Raw genomic sequence first — 20,338 nt, forward strand, 5'->3', positions numbered from 1 at the left:
GCAGGGCTTCAGCTGGGATGAGCTCGGGTCACTGCGCTCCGGTGCCGGTTCTGCTCCTGACACCGCAGGGCCTCAGCCTGGTATGAGCTCGGGTCACTGCGCTCCGGTGCCGGTTCTGCTCCTGACACCGCAGGGCCTCAGCCTGGTATGAGCTCGGGTCACTGCGCTCCAGGTGCCGGTTCTGCTCCTGACACCGCAGGGCCTCAGCCTGGTATGAGCTCGGGTCACTGCGCTCCGGTGCCGGTTCTGCTCCTGACACCGCAGGGCCTCAGCCTGGTATGAGCTCGGGTCACTGCGCTTCAGGTGCTGGTAGAACTTCACAGCTCTTTTTTGGATAGTGATCAGCAGGGGGTATTGTCCTAATTCAGCTCTGCACGAGTTGTTTGGTGTCGCTCTGTTTACTTTTAGGATGCTTTTACAAATTTGGGTATGCAGAGTTTCGATTTCCTCTTTTTCCCATTTTGAGAAATCTTGGGTTTTCAGAGGTCCCCATATCTCGCTGCCATCTCTCTCTCCCTCTCTCTCTCTCCCCACCCTCTCTCCCTCTCTCTCTCTCCCTCTCTCTCTCCCTCTCTCTCTCTCTCTCTCTCCCCCCCTCTCTCTCTCTCTCTCCCTCTCTCTCTCCCTCTCTCTCCCTCTCTCTCTCCCTCCCTCTCTCTCTCTCTCTCCCTCTCTCTCTCTCTCTCTCTCTCTCTCTCTCTCTCCCTCCCTCTCTCTCTCTCTCCCCCTCTCTCTCTCTCTCTCCCTCTCTCTCTCCCTCTCTCTCTCTCTCTCTCTCCCTCTCTCTCTCCCCCTCTCTCCCTCTCTCTCTCTCTCTCTCTCTCTCTCTCCCTCTCTCTCTCCCTCTCAATTCAATTCAAATGAGCTTTATTGGCATGACTGTGTAAAATAGCACAATATTGCCAAAGCAATAGACATATACAAACATATACGTACAGGTTGATACATAAAATTGAACAATAAAAAAATAAATAAAACAATTAAAAATATATTTCAATATTATGCATAAATATATCACAATGAAAATAAATAAAATAAAATAAAAATAAGTACAGAGAGCAGTTTAAGGGAAGAGGGTTCAGCCCTTGTCCCTCATATGATGGCAGGAAGACACACACTGCGCTGCCAGGAGAACACACTCTTCTTTCTCTCCCAGAATATAAGACAGTTTGTCTGTGAGGCTCGCTTGTTGGAATTGGGGTAAAATCTGAGCTATTAGTGTGAAATAAGAGTCTCTGATGTGTTTGTACTTGCTGCACTGGGTGAGGAAGTGCAGCTCGTCCTCCACGACTCCATCAGTGCAGTGTGAACACAGTCTGAGCTCTCTGGCTCTCCAGCTCGGCTTGTGTCGGCCCGTCTCCACACACAGACTGTGGTCACTGATGCGATACCTCGTCAGGAGCTTTCTCTGACCATAGTTACTGATCTCGGTCAGGTATGGGGCCAATTTATAATCAGACTTTATTTTGTGGAAGTATTTTAATTTATTTACTTCTGTGACCTTTATCTGCCAATCGTGTATGTATTCTTCTTTGGTTATGTTCCCTATTTCTTTTACTTTTGTGGTTCTGAACTGAGTTGTTGGATTAAGTTGATGTTTTTCCACTAAATGTGTCATGGGGTCGCTCTCAGGGTGTCCTGCCCTGTGTCTGAGAGCGCAGTGATGGTAACTGTCTGTCTGCGCGTCTGATAGATGGAACCAGAACTTTGCGGCTCTCTTCTGGATCTCAGATAGGAGAGGGAATCTGCCTAATTCTGCCCGGCAACCCAGACTCGGAGCGTTTCTGTGAGTTCCCAGGATGTTCTTGCAGAACTCGAGGTGGAAAGTTTCCACAGGGGTTTTGTCCCAGGAATCGTAATTTAGTTTAAATTAAACATTTGAACACGTTTTACGTGCAGGCATATTCTCTTAGCGAGCCCAGAGAAAAGTCTTACAAGAGCAGCGTGTGTCTGAGAGCGCGTGCCCAGTTCCCGCGCGCGAGCAGAGAGATTCGCACTCGCGCATTATAATAATGTACTTTCGCGCTACAATAATGCGCTCTCGACATTTGACAGGAAAATAACGCCATACATAACATCTAGTACCATACAAATAATAATTAAACGTTTTTTGAATGTGTAAATCCATTAAATTAGTGTATGCCCCTCGAACTGGTCCATTGGTGCTTCTTGCCCTTTAAATCTGAAGCGTCACATGACTTGCTTAGTGACATCATTTCCTTGAAGGGAAAGCAACTCCAAGACCAAAGTATATCTTTTATAAACTTTTCTCTTTTCCTAAGTTTTAGAAGACGAACAGCGTAAATCATGCATGACCACTTTATACTGGGCATGAAACGTTTGTTTATTTTTTTTATAAATGTTATATGTCTATTGAAATTCCTCCTAAATGTAAATCTTCTGCTAGCATGTTCTTTCTTAGCTAGTAATAGGCTTTATAACTTAAAAAAGTTAAGTTGGGCAAACAGTTTCATAGAATGTGAATGTGCAATCTGGAGTTTTTGTCCAGGATTATTAGGTGATCTTAGCCTGAACTTGATGAGTGTGTTTCTGATATGTGTGTTCATTCTCCGCTTCAAACCCTGTGTGTGTGTGTGTGTGTGTGTGTGTGTGTGGCCTGGTAAACCCTACGTTATGGGGAAATCCTTGTTCGTGTTGGGACATTTTTTGGTCCCCATGAGGAAAACGGCTTATAAATCAAAAAAGTGATGTTTTTTTGAAAATGTGAAATTGCAGAAAGTTTTCTGTGATGGGCAGGTTTAGGGATAGAGTTAGTGTAAGGAGATAGAATATACAGTTTGTACAGTATAAAAATCATTATGTCTATGGAAAGTCCCCATAAAACATGAAAACACTACGTGTGTGTGTGTGTGTGTGTGTGTGTGGATGTGACGGCACACACACCTGTCAAATCTGTTCCCACAGATCTAAAACATAATCTTGATTATGGGTTTATCATAGTGTTTTTGGATAAAGCAATTTTTGGATAAAGCAATCTATACACAGTGTATCAATCCAATAATGCGTCAGGAAAGAGATGGTCAAGATCACAGCTGACATCACTTCCTGAGAAGAAGAACCGGGTTTCTGGCTAGAATGACTTCATCTCCCCCTGCTGGCTATATCTGCAACTACAGCCAAAAGACTGTCTTTCTCCACTACAGTTTTCCTGAACTGCTAATCTCCATTCAATGAACCAAATCCTCAATAGCCTAAACCAATCTGTCGAATAAATCACTCTTTACACTCTCTAAACACAGGAAAGCAAAAGTTAAGCACAGCTGAAACACCGCTGTCATCGTTTACACACACAACCATTCAGAACTGTTTACACTTTTCTTCTAATAGGACAGGATATAATCCAGCTGAAGGTTCAGAGATGATGGCACATCCATCAGCAGAGGAGGAAGAGGAGGAGGACGAAGAGGCCAAGGGTAGTAATTTCAGAAAAAGTTAGAGCTAGAAGAAGAACTGCTGTGTTCTCTCTTAGTGCTGATATGGTCCAAAAAAACAATGCAATCCGACTCTGTGAAATACAGCAAAGAGTTCCTGAGGACAATTTCAGTTTTGAAGGAATCAACATTGACCGTGTTCTCCAATGTAACCGCACACGCATGAAGCAAGAACACAGATACCGTTTGACTCTGAAAGGGTCAAAGATGATTAGATTAGATTAGATTAGAAAACTTTATTAATCCCTGTAAGGCCCTGCAACACCACTGCACATTACAAATACACATTAAAAACAACAAGAATCAGTACATACAATACACAACTTCATTAAAAGCCTAACTGCAGTCGGAAGAAAAGACTCTGAACACTGAGGCATTACTAATCTTCCACTTGATGAGCTTTTAAGTCCCCTAAAGATACAGTGTAGTGGATGACCTTTGTAACACAGAATCATGTTTAATGTTGCCTCAAGAGACCTCAAGTGAGTCAGGATTAAGGCCAATAACCGAGCCAGCCTTTCTAATCAGTTTATTAATCCTGTTTTCATCATCTACAGTGATACTACATCTCCAACACACACTGGCCATGATTCCCTGATGAAACACATACAGAAGCCTCTGACTGACACCAGTAGAGCTCAGCTTCCTCCAGAAGAAGAGTCATGATCTTAAAAACAGCTTCACTATTCTTCTTCCGGTTTAATTCACTGTCCAAATGGACTGAACTATCTCTATTTTCTGACCTTTAAAGCGCTGGTTGATCATGATTTCACTTTTCTAACTTTAGTTAGTGTGTAATGTTGCTGTTTGATCATAAACAACATCTGCAAAGTTACAGCGCTCAAAGTTCAAAGCAAAGGAGGAGATTTGCTTTTACAGAAATCACTGTTTAAGGACTACAGCAAACGGCTGGTAGAGACTACACCACATTCCTCCCGGGTTAGTGACATCACCAACCCTAGAATTTACATAAACCCCGCCCCCTGAACACGATTTATAGATTATCAAGACAGAATATGCTAATCAATGACTAGAAGATAACTACACATCAGCTTCATAAACTCATCAACTAACCGTTCAGAAATGTCCTGTTGCTTCTACATGTTGTCGCTTCTTCTCGAGTCTCTCCATCTTTCTGACTCCGGTTTGAACATAAAAGGCTAAAAGTTTTGAAATTTTCAGTGTGTGTGTGTGTGTAAGGTAAAAGGACACTAGCTCTTGAAGCTCCGCCCCCTGTGCCGGGAGCAGCAGCTCATTTGCATTTAAAGGAACAGACACAAAAACGGTCTGTTTTTGCTCACCCTCAAAAAGTGACTAATTTAACATTAATATAAAATATCTGTGGGGTATTTAGAGCTGAAACTTCACACACACACTCTGGGGACATCAGAGACTTATTTTACATCTTGTGAAAAGGGCATTATACCACCCCTTTAATTATCACTGGTAATATCACTTCTTTTTTTCTTCTAAAATCAACGATCAACTCCTTGGTCTTCACATTTAGTTTTAGGAAATTTTCATCACACCATGTAACAAATAACTCAAGATCTCTTCTATAGATCTACGATATCAGTGTGTGCCAGAAACCCTCAGCGCCGTCCTTCTAGCCTACACTCACTGTAAAGTGCACTGTTGTAGTGTGTGTAAATCAGGAGTGCATACAGACAACTGTAAAAGTCTGTCTTTCAGGATCACTGAGTACAGTAAATGGCTTTATTTCTATTTACAGAGAGTGTTTGAACTGGACTGCATGCAGAGGCCCATGAGTGGATGTAGAGCTCAGTGAAGAGAAGAAGGAGAGGAAGACTCTGGCTGATGTGCGATAGTGGAGTCCTGGCCAGCGCAGAGCAATGTCACACACTGAACATCTTCTCACATTCTGGACGGTGTGGAAACACACGAGTAACACTAGATGTAGATGTAGGAGTAGCGTAAGCTCTGACGCTTTGACGTAAGCTTCGGGTTTGATGGACTTCCACAAAAATATACCAGTTCACTGCCATTATAAAGCTTGGAAGAGCCAGGACAATTTTTAATATAACTCTGATTGTGTTCGTCTGAAAGAAGAGTGTCATACACACCTAGGATGAGTTCAGGGAGAGTAAATCATGGACTAATTTTCATATTTGAGTGAACTTTCCCTTTAATAGTCTTAGCATTGTTCTCAAGATGACAATACTCTTCTCTCTGTTTATTACATCTTTCAGAGACGCCACACCTCATCATGTAAAATTAGTTTATATTGCTCTATTATTTGCCAAGAAAGCTATTGTTCCGCATTGCAAAACTAAACAATTATTAAATATTAACCCTGTTTAGACATATCTATTTAGTAGAATTAATTTAAGGCATAACTTTATATTTTAGATATTAATTTCTGTAGATTACATGACGGCATGTATTTTCCCCCTTTTTCTGTCGTTTGTCTCTTGTCTTTTTTTCTTTGTTGTAAAATAAAATGATAAATTATCTTCATTTTAAACGTTTTTTCTTGTTGAACTCACACAGTGTTTTGGTTATACCAGCTCAATTACACTGATTAGATTTTAATATATCCCCTTTACTCAAAAACACATAAAACAACACTTGATTTGAATATTTCCTCTCGCAAAGCATGCTGGGAACTACAGATCCACAGCCCAGTTTCAGTTAATGAGCTTGTAGTCCCAGCACATAAAGACCATGAGCAATGACGGTCTAAAAACCAGGAATTATGATATAATATAATATCTTCAGTGCTCTTGCAGATTCATGTTTTTCAAGGTTACGCAGAGATGATCACCTTGAACTCAACTTCCCAGTACAATCAGACTCTTTCATTTGCATTTAACTTCTGAAATGCTGCTAAAGCGTATCAACAGTTTTGCACATAACTCATGCACTTTAATGCACAGGAATGATCGGATTGACACATTCGTTTCTTAGCAATTCTGAGTGATCAAGTTGTGTGTACAGTACTTACTGAAAGAAGAAGACGTCACACACACAATCTCTTAACCGCTGTTATTAGTGAACACATGCATAAATCTCACACACATTTCACACAGCCAATGAGCAGAGACATGAATTCTGTGGTGATACATAATATAACATTTTACTTCTACATCATATGTCCATATAGCAGCACGTTTGGCCCTTCTGACTCTGTTTTCATAACTGGCCATGTCAAATTAAGCCTTTCAAACAAATGCACTGGAAGAGCAGAGACATGCGGACAGCGCTCCAGGGCCCGTATCCCTAAAGATTCTGAGAATCCTCTCAGAGAGCTCCTAACTTAACCTAAAAATTCCTTGCCAGGAGTTTTAGCTTAGAAGTGATTCCAGAACATTTTCAGTGAACTCTGAGCAAGGAATGGATGGAAAATCCTATCTTAGTGAGGAGGTGTGGTTGACCCCGTTGCTAGGTATGAGTCATCATTTCAAAAGCCGTGATTGGTTGATCCTACAAGTTTGATGAAAATGAACTTTTGGTGATAATGAGCAAAGGATGTACCCTCAAATCAATAAACATAATTATACACTCTAATCTTATGCAGACTGTAATTGTAAATAATATTTCACATTCAAGAAAATATCTGAAAAATGAATAGTAAGCTGTAGGGGTTATAGCCTAACATTAGAATCTAAAATATGTGAAAACTTAAGCTCATTACACCCTGTTCAAATAATGATTCGTGTCTTATTTGCTCATATTAATATCCTAGCTGGCATATTTTGTACTTTCACTCCCATATGGACCCCATTGAAAACAAGATGGCCTATCTCAAGGGGCTGTCCTTAATGAAGTAGAAATTGCAACGTTACAACTCAGTGTGGTCTTAACGAGGGTAACACGGCTCAGCTTTTATCAATGTCTGTGATTGCTGGCTGGTCTATTTATGAAGGCTTGTTAACAAATATCCTACAAACAAAGAAAATGGAGAAAAAAAGGAATCGCAAGCCGAACTCCTAAGCCACTAAAAGTCCTCTTCCCTGCTCTTAGCAGATCTCGCCTTAGGAGCCCTTTTAAGCGCTAGGAATCTTGAGGAATAGCTTTTATATTAACTGGGATTTTCGTGTCACTTTTAGGGGAAATTCTAAGAAAACGTCATGACTCTGAGAATTTTCTTAGAATTTGGCCGCTAGGAGCCACTTTTTGCACAAAAATTCTTTAGGGATACGGGCCCAGATGCTGTTATGGCACTGGCATTCATATATATATATATATCTATACTATAGGATGTATGATACATGTTGAAATGAGTGCATAGATTGTGAATATCATTGGTGTAGAGGCACTACTTAGTTCATTTGAATAATTATGCATAATGCAAACAATATTGTTTAAATGTATGTTTTATATCGTAAGTACTACAATGTTGTAAAAAGTATGACATTAAAGCACATGTGAGTAAATTGTTTAAAAATGCATATTATAAAAAGGAATCCATGTTTCTGGATCTAAGCATGAATCCAGAAGCTTGTTCTCAGATGCTCATGGTGGACTGGATGAACTGGGAGACGAGACACAACACAGACATTAATGTTATAACCAGCGGAAGCTTGAGGATCATTATTAAAGTCATTCGCTTTATAAGAATGTTTTATAAAACAATGACAACTGCAATAGGACAAAGACACCAATGTTCAATCATTTAGTAAATGTATTATGTAGCATAAATGTATTGCAGCATAATGTGGATCCCAGGGTCACATGACTATAAGGACGCGGGTGAGTGAAGTAAACATCTAAATACAATGCTATATTTAATGACTCTTATAAAAGGCCTAATTTCTGGCCACTTGGTAATTAAACAATCACAAACGCCTGAACTTATGAAATCAATATGACATCAACACTACAAACCCAGAGCACTTTGCTTTTCTTTAGAGGTTATATCATTATATATACAATATCATTATCAAAACAGTGTCTATCACAAGCTGATTTACAGGTTACATTTGACTGAAAATGAATGTTATCTGAAAAATACATCCTCTTGGCCTGAAGACTCCTCATGATATTAATATGTTCTGTAATGTTTTTAATACTTACATCATCGTATTGAAATGTGGCCACTCCCTGCTGAGCCTGATCCCGCTTCCTGAACGCATCTGATCACGGGACAGTTTCAGTCAAGACATTCGCTTTAAACCATTTTAATTTTAATGGGGGGGGGGGGGGTAGTCATTTAAACAATAGCAGATGTGTATGATGGAGGCTCGTGGTAGACATAATTCCCCCTATATTTTACTAAATGGAATCAGAATTTAAGACAAATTCTGTTTGCGAGTCCAAAAATAAAATGATGAATGTTCTCCATACTCACCAGTCAAGCTCCTGAGTTTGACACAGCAAGCCACATAATCATCAAACGAGATCTTCCCGTTAGAGCTGTAGCGCTTGATGATGGAGGTGGTGGCCTGAGGACTGAGTCTGTACCCTGAACACACACACACACACACAGCTTACTCGCACATCCTCACACTAATCGATATCATCAAGAAAAAACTGCATCAACACTGTTTTTGTCCCTGATTTGTGTCACCAAGAAACAGAAATAAAAACCTTGGATCTAGCGATTGTATTTTAAAATGGGGCTGATGATGTATTCAGAGATCACAACTTCATTACTCTTCAACTAAAGCACTGAACAAACATATTCTACCGTTGATTTCCTCAGATCATTCAGAAGGGCTGGAAGTGTCGATCTCTCAGTTTTGTCTGCATTATCACAGGCGCTCTGTTCAGATCAAGGCAGGACTCGAGTGTATAATCAAGGATAAGTATATTCTCAGATGATTGTTCACCAAGCCGACGTCACAGAACTGACTGTGGTTTAGTTTGAGTTGTTTCTCGGAGGTGTTAGCGCAGTCACTGACCCCAACCCTTTCAGCTTTATTTGGGGTTTTCCAGGAACTGACAGATTTAGGAAGTGGATAATATTGCACTTTGCACAATGTTGGCTATATTGTAGTAATTCATTGGAAGCAAAACTGATTTGCTGCAGTTTATTTAAAAATATATATATTTGAATGAATTATGTTTTTTTAAATCAGTTGAATGCATGATTCAATGGCTCACTCGTAACGACTTCACTTGTTTCATTACTGGATGAATCAGTGTTTCTGCACGAGTCTCCTGAGTAACCGCCGCTTGTCTCCACCTACTGGTGTAACGGTGTAATTCATACAGTCTTGATTTGAAGCGTCAAATTACTTTCAAAGGCTGATTTACTGTATACTGTATTCACTACCGTAGACATCAGTGTTTATATCTGAACTATAAACTTTTACTCCAGAACTTCTGTGATAATCTGAGTTATTGTAAGACAGAAATAACGACACTGTGTGTTAGTGAAGCTGTTTCATATCTATTCATGACACCAGCTCTCTCTGGACCAGGACACAGATCTGAATGCTCGCTGTGATCGTCAAAGGGTTATTTATGATTCGACAGAGCCGAATCTCTATCATGTCGGAATAAAATCATGTGAGTTTTTGAACTGAGCTCTTACCCATAGAGGTGATGGCCTGGGTCATCTCCTGCGGGTCGACGGTGCCGCTCATGTCCCGGTCGATGCTCATGAAGTGCTGCTTCCAGCCGCTCAGGACCGCCCACAGCTCCTTGAACTCAGTGAAGCCCATAGAGCAGGACATGTCTCGCTGACCACAGCTCAGTTACGGAAACTCACACTCAAGTAAAGTCTCGTTTTACTCGTTTAACAGGCTTGAAACCCTTCAGAGTGTCTGTCAAGTTTGTTTTTATTTATATGGCATATTTAAAAACGGCAAACACAAGATAAAGAGACAAGGGCGAACCACACATTCATGACAGAAGCTCACAATCAATTAAAAGCTAAAGGAAAAAAAGTAGGTTTTAAGAGAAGATTTAAAAACCGTTACAGACTGTGTAACCCGGAAGGCTTTAACCGTGATCTGAAGACCGACACAAGTCTCTGATCGCCAGACCTCAGGTCTCGGGTGGACAGAGTAGCTCAGACTAATAGCTCAGTGCCAGATTATCTCAAAATAGGAGAAACGTGATCAAATTATGTTTTCTTGTGAGGAACTTTGCAGCGGCGTTTTGTACTAATTGGAGACGAGCAATAGTGTTTGATCATGCCATAGTAAAGAGAGCTGCGCATGGATAGCAGTCTCTACGGTTTCTCAGACAGAGAGGGAAGACGTAGCTGGAAGAAACAAGAACTAGTTGTTTTTCAAATTCGAGGTTCTGATCCCAGAAAACACCTAAGTTCTGAACGCAGGATGAAGTAAAAGGAGAAAGGTAACCCAGGTCAATGTTACTGCTCTTAAAGTTTCCATGGGGGCCGAAGACTATAACCTCGGATTTAGATTCATTCAGAAATAAGACATTTTGAGAAACCCACATTTTCACTTCATCCAGGCATGCCAAAAGAGATTTCAGAACAGCGTTTCAGAGGTAGTGACATAGCAGTGCAATGATACAGCATGCTTTCTGAAACCAGAGCCCAGATGAAGTGAATACAGGGGAAACAGGATGGGTCCTGGAACTGAACCCTGGGGCACTCCACAGGCCACAGAGAATAGTGACCCAGTCTAACACAGAACGGGTCCGAGAACTGAACCCTGGGGCACTCCACAGGCCACAGAGAACAGTGACCCAGTCTAACACAGGACGGGTCCTGGAACTGAACCCTGGGGCACTCCACAGGCCACAGAGAATAGTGACCCAGTCTAACACAGAACGGGTCCGAGAACTGAACCCTGGGGCACTCCACAGGCCACAGAGAACAGTGACCCAGTCTAACACAGGACGGGTCCTGGAACTGAACCCTGGGGCACTCCACAGGCCACGGAGAACAGTGACCCAGTCTAACAGAGGACGGGTCCGAGAACTGAACCCTGGGGCACTCCACAGGCCACAGAGAACAGTGACCCAGTCTAACACAGGACGGGTCCGAGAACTGAACCCTGGGGCACTCCACAGGCCACAGAGAACAGTGACCCAGTCTAACACAGGACGGGTCCGAGAACTGAACCCTGGGGCACTCCACAGGCCACAGAGAACAGTGACCCAGTCTAACACAGGACGGGTCCGAGAACTGAACCCTGGGGCACTCCACAGGCCACGGAGAACAGTGACCCAGTCTAACACAGAACGGGTCCGAGAACTGAACCCTGGGGCACTCCACAGGCCACGGAGAACAGTGACCCAGTCTAACACAGAACGGGTCCGAGAACTGAACCCTGGGGCACTCCACAGGCCACGGAGAACAGTGACCCAGTCTAACACAGGACGGGTCCGAGAACTGAACCCTGGGGCACTCCACAGGCCACGGAGAACAGTGACCCAGTCTAACACAGGACGGGTCCTGGAACTGAACCCTGGGGCACTCCACAGGCCACGGAGAACAGTGACCCAGTCTAACACAGGACGGGTCCGAGAACTGAACCCTGGGGCACTCCACAGGCCACGGAGAACAGTGACCCAGTCTAACACAGGACGGGTCCGAGAACTGAACCCTGGGGCACTCCACAGGCCACGGAGAACAGTGACCCAGTCTAACACAGGACGGGTCCTGGAACTGAACCCTGGGGCACTCCACAGGCCACGGAGAACAGTGACCCAGTCTAACACAGGACGGGTCCGAGAACTGAACCCTGGGGCACTCCACAGGCCACGGAGAACAGTGACCCAGTCTAACACAGGACGGGTCCGAGAACTGAACCCTGGGGCACTCCACAGGCCACGGAGAACAGTGACCCAGTCTAACACAGGACGGGTCCGAGAACTGAACCCTGGGGCACTCCACAGGCCACGGAGAACAGTGACCCAGTCTAACACAGGACGGGTCCGAGAACTGAACCCTGGGGCACTCCACAGGCCACGGAGAACAGTGACCCAGTCTAACACAGGACGGGTCCGAGAACTGAACCCTGGGGCACTCCACAGGCCACGGAGAACAGTGACCCAGTCTAACACAGAACGGGTCCGAGAACTGAACCCTGGGGCACTCCACAGAGAACAGTGACCCAGTCTAACACAGGACGGGTCCGAGAACTGAACCCTGGGGCACTCCACAGGCCACGGAGAACAGTGACCCAGTCTAACACAGGACGGGTCCGAGAACTGAACCCTGGGGCACTCCACAGGCCACGGAGAACAGTGACCCAGTCTAACACAGGACGGGTCCGAGAACTGAACCCTGGGGCACTCCACAGGCCACGGAGAACAGTGACCCAGTCTAACACAGGACGGGTCCGAGAACTGAACCCTGGGGCACTCCACAGGCCACGGAGAACAGTGACCCAGTCTAACACAGGACGGGTCCTGGAACTGAACCCTGGAGCACTCCACAGGCCACGGAGAACAGTGACCCAGTCTAACACAGGACGGGTCCTGGAACTGAACCCTGGGGCACTCCACAGGCCACAGAGAACAGTGACCCAGTCTAACACAGGACGGGTCCGAGAACTGAACCCTGGGGCACTCCACAGGCCACAGAGAACAGTGACACAGTCTAACACAGGACGGGTCCGAGAACTGAACCCTGGGGCACTCCACAGGCCACAGAGAACAGTGACCCAGTCTAACACAGGACGGGTCCTGGAACTGAACCCTGGGGCACTCCACAGGCCACGGAGAACAGTGACCCAGTCTAACACAGGACGGGTCCGAGAACTGAACCCTGGGGCACTCCACAGGCCACAGAGAACAGTGACCCAGTCTAACAGAGAAACTTCTATCCATTAAATATGATTAAACCAACTGAGGACAGGTCCCTGGATGCCCACAAAACATTCTAGTCGGAATAAGAGAATTTTATGATCAACTGTATCAGAAGCCGAGGTTAGGTCTAACAGTATTACAGAGTCAGTCGCTAACAGTATATCGTTAGAAACCCGTAATAAAGCCGACTCGTGCTGTGCAGAGGCTTAAAGCCAGACTGGAAAAGTTTTGAACATTTGATTTGAGGAAAGAAAAGACTGGAGTTGAATGAGAACTGTTTTCTCCAATGCTTTGGTAATAAAAGGAAGTGTCGAGATGGGTCGAAAATGATTAAAATCCCTGTCATCAAGTGAAGGTTTCTTGAGAAGCGGTGTAACAGTAGCTTGTTTAGGCTGTCAGGGATAGTCCCCGAGCACAAGCATTTATTCAGAGAATACACTAAACATGCTCCAACCGAATCAAAAATTGGTTTCAAAAGACGGGGAGAAAGAACATCACGACAGCAGAAGGAAGCTTTCAAATGGACAATCATTTCTCTGAGAAACTGGGTCTAAAACACTCCATACGTCTGAAGAACAGCGCAGTTCAGGAGGAACATTAGAGAGGTGATTTTCTCACACAAAAACCTTTTACAGGATCACATTTACTGACGATTTATCACAGAAAATAAGGCTTTAGAACTGTGATGATCTAGTTAGACATGTCTGCATGTGTTCAGTGTGAGCAGAAGGATACGTCCAGCATGCTGATCATCAGTCTGCACGTCTCAATGTTGAAAGCTGCAGGACAAACAATGTGTTACAAACAAGTTATGAATCTGCAAACCCTTTCAGTTTGCAACTGTGTGAACGTCTGTGCATTCTGCTCCTCTGCTGAGTGAAGTTAAACGCTCTTACGCCTGTATCCACCAGAGAAGTTGGCCTGAGTCAAACACGCCTGCAGTTCTTCTGCAGAGATCTGGCCATCCTGAGAGAAACAAATCACATATCAGAATACTCATAACATTTATAATTACATCATTAGGGATGCACCGATATCAAAATGTTGGTTGATACCAATAACCGATAATCTTTAGCATTTGAAAGCAGATAACCGATATATATTGGCTGATAAATTTTGATTTCGGCTCCCAGCGATCACCAAAATAGTCGATCAATCGAGTAAAAACGATTATTCTGCCATGATCTGTTTTGCAAGAACACTCTTATTTTGTCTTGTGTTCTGAATGACATGCGCAAAACGTACAATAAATGTTCAAATGTCAACAATAAAATTTAGATTTTTTAAGAATTGTTGAAAGGTGTCTTTTTAATAAATGCGACACATTCACATCCCAAAAGTCATGTGAAATAATCGTGTTACATAATCGTGATTTCAATACTGACCAAAATAATCATGATTATGATTTTTTCCATAATCGAGCAGCCCCAATCGTTATATAATTTTTGAGAGCCTGATTAAAAAAACAAAAGTCTCACCATTAAAACCCATGACCCAAACACTCAATTATGATGTTCTCATGATAATGTTCTGTAGCTGATATGACAGACTTGAGCTGCACATGTTGACCTGAACTTCATTTTCCTATTTGAAGTGATTTTCAATCATATTTCAAGTAATTCAAAACCATCATGTTGAACATCTGAAGAGGCTCAGCTGAAGGAAATAATACATTATTAATCAGCTTTAATATATCGGCCAAATCTTCTTATCGGACCGATAACATTAAAAATGAATATTTATCAGCATCCCAATACATAATTTTCATATCAGAAAAGATTCAGCCGCTGTTCAGCAGAATGAAGTGAGAAGTAGCTAATTATGTAATGGATGTAAACGTTCTGTGAGGAAGATTTGAGGCGAGCTCTTACTTGTCCTGCGACTGTAGTGAAGTATCCGTACAGAGGATCCTGTTGCTGTCCGGGGAATCCTCCGGGAAACTGCAGGGAAACAGGGAGAACGCTCTCGTTATAGAGAAGGCTTCAGGATTGCGTGGCATTTTTCCACAGAAGAAAGAAACCGTAAATTTTGAAAGCATGAAACACCATGAAAGCTCTAACAGCGCATTATACATAACTGTACTGTAAAACACTGTCAAATTGAATCATTTTCCAGTAAACACTTACTGTATAATTTACAGTAAGATGATGATATCTCAATGAGACATCACATGATTATATTCTGTATAAGGCAGTGGCTATTTGCACTAAATAGTGACAGACAGTCTAAATAAACGGCAACAAAAAGTATTTTCTTTGCACTAAGTGCAAGTAGTTCTTCTCATATGCTGTTAGCACTAGCTTGGGGCGGCAGTGGCTCAGTGGCTCATGTGGGCTGTCTACAGACCGGAAGGTTGGTGGTTCAATCCCCGGTTCCACCTGACCTGTGAGGTTATATGTAAAGCGCTTTGGTGGCCATATGTCTGTTGAAAAGCGCTATATAAATGCAGTCCATTTACCATAGATGTACATCTCAGTGTACTGTAGTATGTTATAAAACAGCACACAATGGATGGTGTTTTATTGGGAAATTACTTGTGCCATCCCTACACTTAACTCCCACGATTAAACCCTAACCCATGATTAAATCACTGTTCAACACTTTATTTTCACTTTTCAAATCGTATCTTTTAGATAAATCTGATGATCGATGGGAAGAGGGAGAAGAATGAGTCTGGATACACACCCGTCTCTCTCCACACACTGATCCTGTTATCAGACAGGTTTCTTCTGGAGTTCTGTCTGTCAATCAAACACTGGTGGGCGGAGCTAGTGACAACACGCCGGCTTTTACTGAGTATAATTATTTTGTTTAAATACACACACATGCATGTATATATTTAAGAAAAATGTGTTATTTATATATTAAATATTTCTATAGAATATAAATTATATATACATGCAGATATTTCTTAAATATATAAATGCATGTGATGTGTGTGTATTCATTTATAGATAAAAAATAATTATACACAATACTTTTATTGTGGATGCTATTAATCGTTTCACAGCCCTAATTCCATTTATAATCATTTAATTTTGTTTCTTATTTTTGTTATGAGTGTACTTTAGGTGTTTCGTGTCACATATTATGGTTTTTACTTAAAGGTGCTCTAATGCATTTTTTAGGCCAAAACTTTTTTTTGTCACGTACCGCAAACCTTTCCTCCCCATCCGCTGGCTGCCCGTCCCCTGAACACACTGAAGCGCGGTCTCTACACACACCACAGGCTCCACACACCGAGAGAAACACAAACTGGGCCAACCCACACCACTAAACACAACACACTGCTCCAGCCAATCACCGACAAGAGGGATTTGGGGTGTGGTTAGTGTGCGGAGGGGGGGGTGGTTTGGGGGGTTAGTGTGCGGGTGAGGGGGAGGGGGGGGGGGGTCGAGCTAGCCTCCGTTTAGTTTGACAATACTTTAAATGTCAACCAGAAGTGACGTCACCCAACATCACTTACAGCAGCTTTAATGTTTATTGCGTTGTTGTATTGTCATGTGTGTTGTGATGGTGTGTTGTCCATCTCCAAACTCCACGTGGCTGTCATTTTCACCATCTGTATTATCACCATGGGTATTATATTTAATAGGGAAAAAGCTGACTTCAGAAAATTGGTATATTAACAATAGATCATTTCCTGAAATTCATAGTATTCAGCTTTTACTTTCATATTGTGTTGTATTCATATTGTACCTCATTTTTTATAAAGGAGAACCGAATGGAACTGTGAAGCGTGAGAACAGGAAATGTGGAAATCAAGGTTTCGCACTAGAGGCTGAAGATCTAAACTCGAATCTGAAAGCCATCCATTACTTCCGTGTCCTTGAGCAAGATACTAGAATTTTTAATTAAAAGTCTCCCTCCTTTTATCCCTTAAAGTGTAAGTTGCAGGTTAGCCACCACCATGGGCGTCGGAACCATTGTATATGGGTGGGACAAGACCCACCCACTTTTTAAGACCGATGATATTGGACCCACTTACTTTTACCGTCTCTGATTCAGCGCATTTGTCTTTTCATAGACGCTGTCAGTCAAATCCAATTATTAGGGAATTCCCTAATAAATTAAACTCCGCTGAATCGCTACATTATATTTCTCAACGAGCCGCAACTGACGAAAGTAACCGCCCGTTGTACTTTTCCAGTCAAATATTGCGTTGCAAACATCAATAACAGCTTTAAATTGTCATTGCTGGCAGATGACCATGGTATTAGCCATAATGGATGAGGGGCGGCAGTGGCTCAGTGGTTCATGTAGGTTGTCTACAAACCGAAAGGTTGGTGGTTCAATCCCCGGTTCCACCTGACCACGTGTCGAGGTGTCCATGAGCAAGACACCTAACCCCAGCTCCTGACACACACACACACTCTCTCTCTCACACACCTAACCCCAGCTGCTCCCGACGAGCTGGATGGCGCCTTGCATGGCTGACACCGCCGTCGGTGGGTGAATGTGAGGCTATGTAAAGCGCTTTGGTGGCCATAGGTCTGTGAAAGCGCTATATAAATGCAGTCCATTTACCATTTACCATAATCCACGGATAGCTGTGCATTTAATGCACGACTTGTAGGCAAAGAACCGCCCAACGTGAAGTGGAGTTTTGTTTACTTTTACTTAATTAAAAGGCACCAGAATAGCCTACATGAAATGGTATTTACTCCAGTAACATTTTTCTGGGGGAGGACCCACTTACTTACTTTTTTTTTTCTTCCGACGCCCATGGCCACCACAGCCAATTAATGTGTAAATTAAAGTGCTCTATATGTATACATTTTATTATTTCTGTCTTAAAATGCGTTAAAATAACATTTATTGGGGTTTCTTCAACGGTAGCGTGTTTTTTACAGTAACTGGGTTGATGACGTCATAAGAGGAACTCGCAACCCATACTCTGCTAGATTCCCACTGTATTACGGCTCTTTGGAGAGCGACTGAGGATGTGGGAAACCATCAAATTCTTTATGGACCACAGCCCATGGCACTCAAAGAGTTAATGCTTGGTGTGAGGAGAATGAGTGGAGGGTTGGCCAGGTGTCCTAATGAGCGAGTAGCTACGTTAGAGCTAGTCTAGGCTAGCCTGCTAGTGCAAACTTAACCCGGATAATATCTGGATCGGCTGATCTGACGTGCCTGAACCCGTTTGTTTTGCAATAGCGTATTCTCATTTCAGGCAGGATCACGGTCCCCTTGAAGTCAGCACACACGAGTATGTTTACAATTGAGTTATTTTATCCATAATTTTTTTATCAAATAAAACATACAACCATATTTTCTGTAGTTATGTAAGGCATCTATAGCTATGACTATGCCGGTAACTCTACTAGTGAGTTCCTCTTATGACGTCACGCCCCATCTAGTGGAAGGGAGCGGGAGCGGTTAAAACCACTGTTAAAAGTGCCAACTGTTCATATTATATTCAGCATTTTGGTATAAAAAACAATGGTGGGCGGTTTTTATCTTTATGTTTAATAAACACATTGCATTATCTTCGTGAAAAATTTAACCTGCAATTTACACTTTAAAACTCATCTTTGATCAACAAAATGTCAAATTTAAATGTTTTTTCCTTTAAAAAAAAGAAAGAAAAGGAAAGTCTTTATGCCTTAAAATATCTTGAATGTAACTCGACACCCTTGACTCATTTAGCATGCGCGGTTCTATGAATATGCAAATGAGCCCCGCCTCCACTCACTCACTCAGCTCAGAGGTCCACTGGTTGACGATCACATGTTGATCTGATTGGTTACAAGGTAGTTTGTGACGTCAGAAACACCAGCGATTTCAAAGCGTGTTTTTGAGACTGTCTTTGGTTCACTGCAGTTTTAAGGAGGAAATACTCAGCAATGGAGTCGACTTATGAATTTACACATGGTTTGTCTTAAGCACATTAATAACACCACATAAACAACATTAAAAGCTGGATTTTCACCACAGGAGGACTTTAAAAACCGACTTAAAGGAACTACAATTGTGTGAGCATAACAAAAGTTATTGAGAGGGCTGATATACACAAGGGAATGCTACATACAAATCTGTTTCTTCACACGTGATGAACATTTGTTACTAGCTTTCTAGATTTCACCATGTCTAAACCATCCCCTTCAGATCATCAGAACTGGATTGGGCTGGAAACCACTGAACACTAATCCACTGATCTACACTACAAACATGAGTAAACCCGACACACCCAGGAAAGGGTCAAGGGTCACTGTATTAGCCAGCTGAGAAGAGCAAGGTGTGTTTAGTAGTAAAGCAGAGGTGGGCGGCCAGCAACACTGATGTCGAATCTGCCCATTAACCGCCATTAAACAGAACAATGCCCTTCCCATCAGCCACTAACATCAGGAGTATATCCCGAACTAACAGATCATCCAGAATCTGCGTTATCCAGCTCTCGATCCGCAGCATCGAGCTTCAAGATCAGCATGAAGAATATCATTAACACACACTGAAGAATATCATTAACACACACTGGTTATTAATATCATACCCCTCCCGCAGCTGGAGCTCCATATCCCTGGAAATTCATCCTGACCGCGAGATCTCTCCTGGAGAATGAACGAGTCCGGTGTGAAGTTAGAGCTCTTCCGTGATGGAGGATCTGTAGCTGTGTTTGTGTGTGTGTGTGAGAGAGTCTCCGCCCTCTCTTCCGTGATGGGAGGATCTGTGTGTGTGTGTGTGAGAGAGAGAGAGAGAGAATAGGCTTGTTTGAGATGCGCCTTGCCTCGCCTGAAGCCGGACAGATCTCTCTTCTCGCAGTGGATCTGACACCTGTGACTGTGAGGTCAAAGATGGATATCGCGGGATTCACGCTCGTGCACAGTGTTGCTAATAAACTGTATGTAATTCAAGTTCTGTTGCTTTTATATGAAAATACATAAAATGAACAAGACACCCAAATTACTTATTTAATTCCATTCCAAAATACATGTTTATCAATATTTTTCTTTAATACAGACATGTGTTTTTATTTTTTATATTTGTTTATAAAAATTAAATTGCATAACCCAAAGAGATCCCACTGTCAGATAGTTGGGGAATATTCAAACATAACATATACACATAAAACATGATATTAGAGTTTTAAATCAAACATTTTAAAAGAGAACAATACATCACAGTTGTTTAAACCAATGAGCATTCAGCTGTGTCGTCAGCTTTTGATCAGCGCAGTTAAAATATTC

The 20,338-nt window shown here is 42.5% G+C and overlaps 1 protein-coding gene across 1 annotated transcript; it reads right to left on the bottom strand.

Annotated features, from left to right (window-relative positions):
• Positions 1–6,443: 6,443 nt before the first annotated feature.
• Positions 6,444–19,930, bottom strand: sri (sorcin). Its single transcript, XM_084089238.1, has 8 exons — positions 19,645–19,930; positions 15,020–15,088; positions 14,045–14,114; positions 13,884–13,927; positions 9,952–10,099; positions 8,764–8,877; positions 8,490–8,548; positions 6,444–7,947 (listed from the first exon to the last, which is right to left on the bottom strand). The coding sequence occupies exons 1-8, from the start codon at positions 19,681–19,683 to the stop codon at positions 7,921–7,923; spliced, it is 570 nt and encodes a 189-aa protein (XP_083945364.1). The 5' UTR covers positions 19,684–19,930; the 3' UTR covers positions 6,444–7,920.
• Positions 19,931–20,338: the final 408 nt, after the last annotated feature.

The sequence above is a fragment of the Abramis brama genome, assembly GCF_963993115.1.
Source record: "Abramis brama genome assembly, chromosome: 17".
In the NCBI taxonomy this organism is placed as follows: Eukaryota; Metazoa; Chordata; class Actinopteri; order Cypriniformes; family Leuciscidae; genus Abramis; species Abramis brama.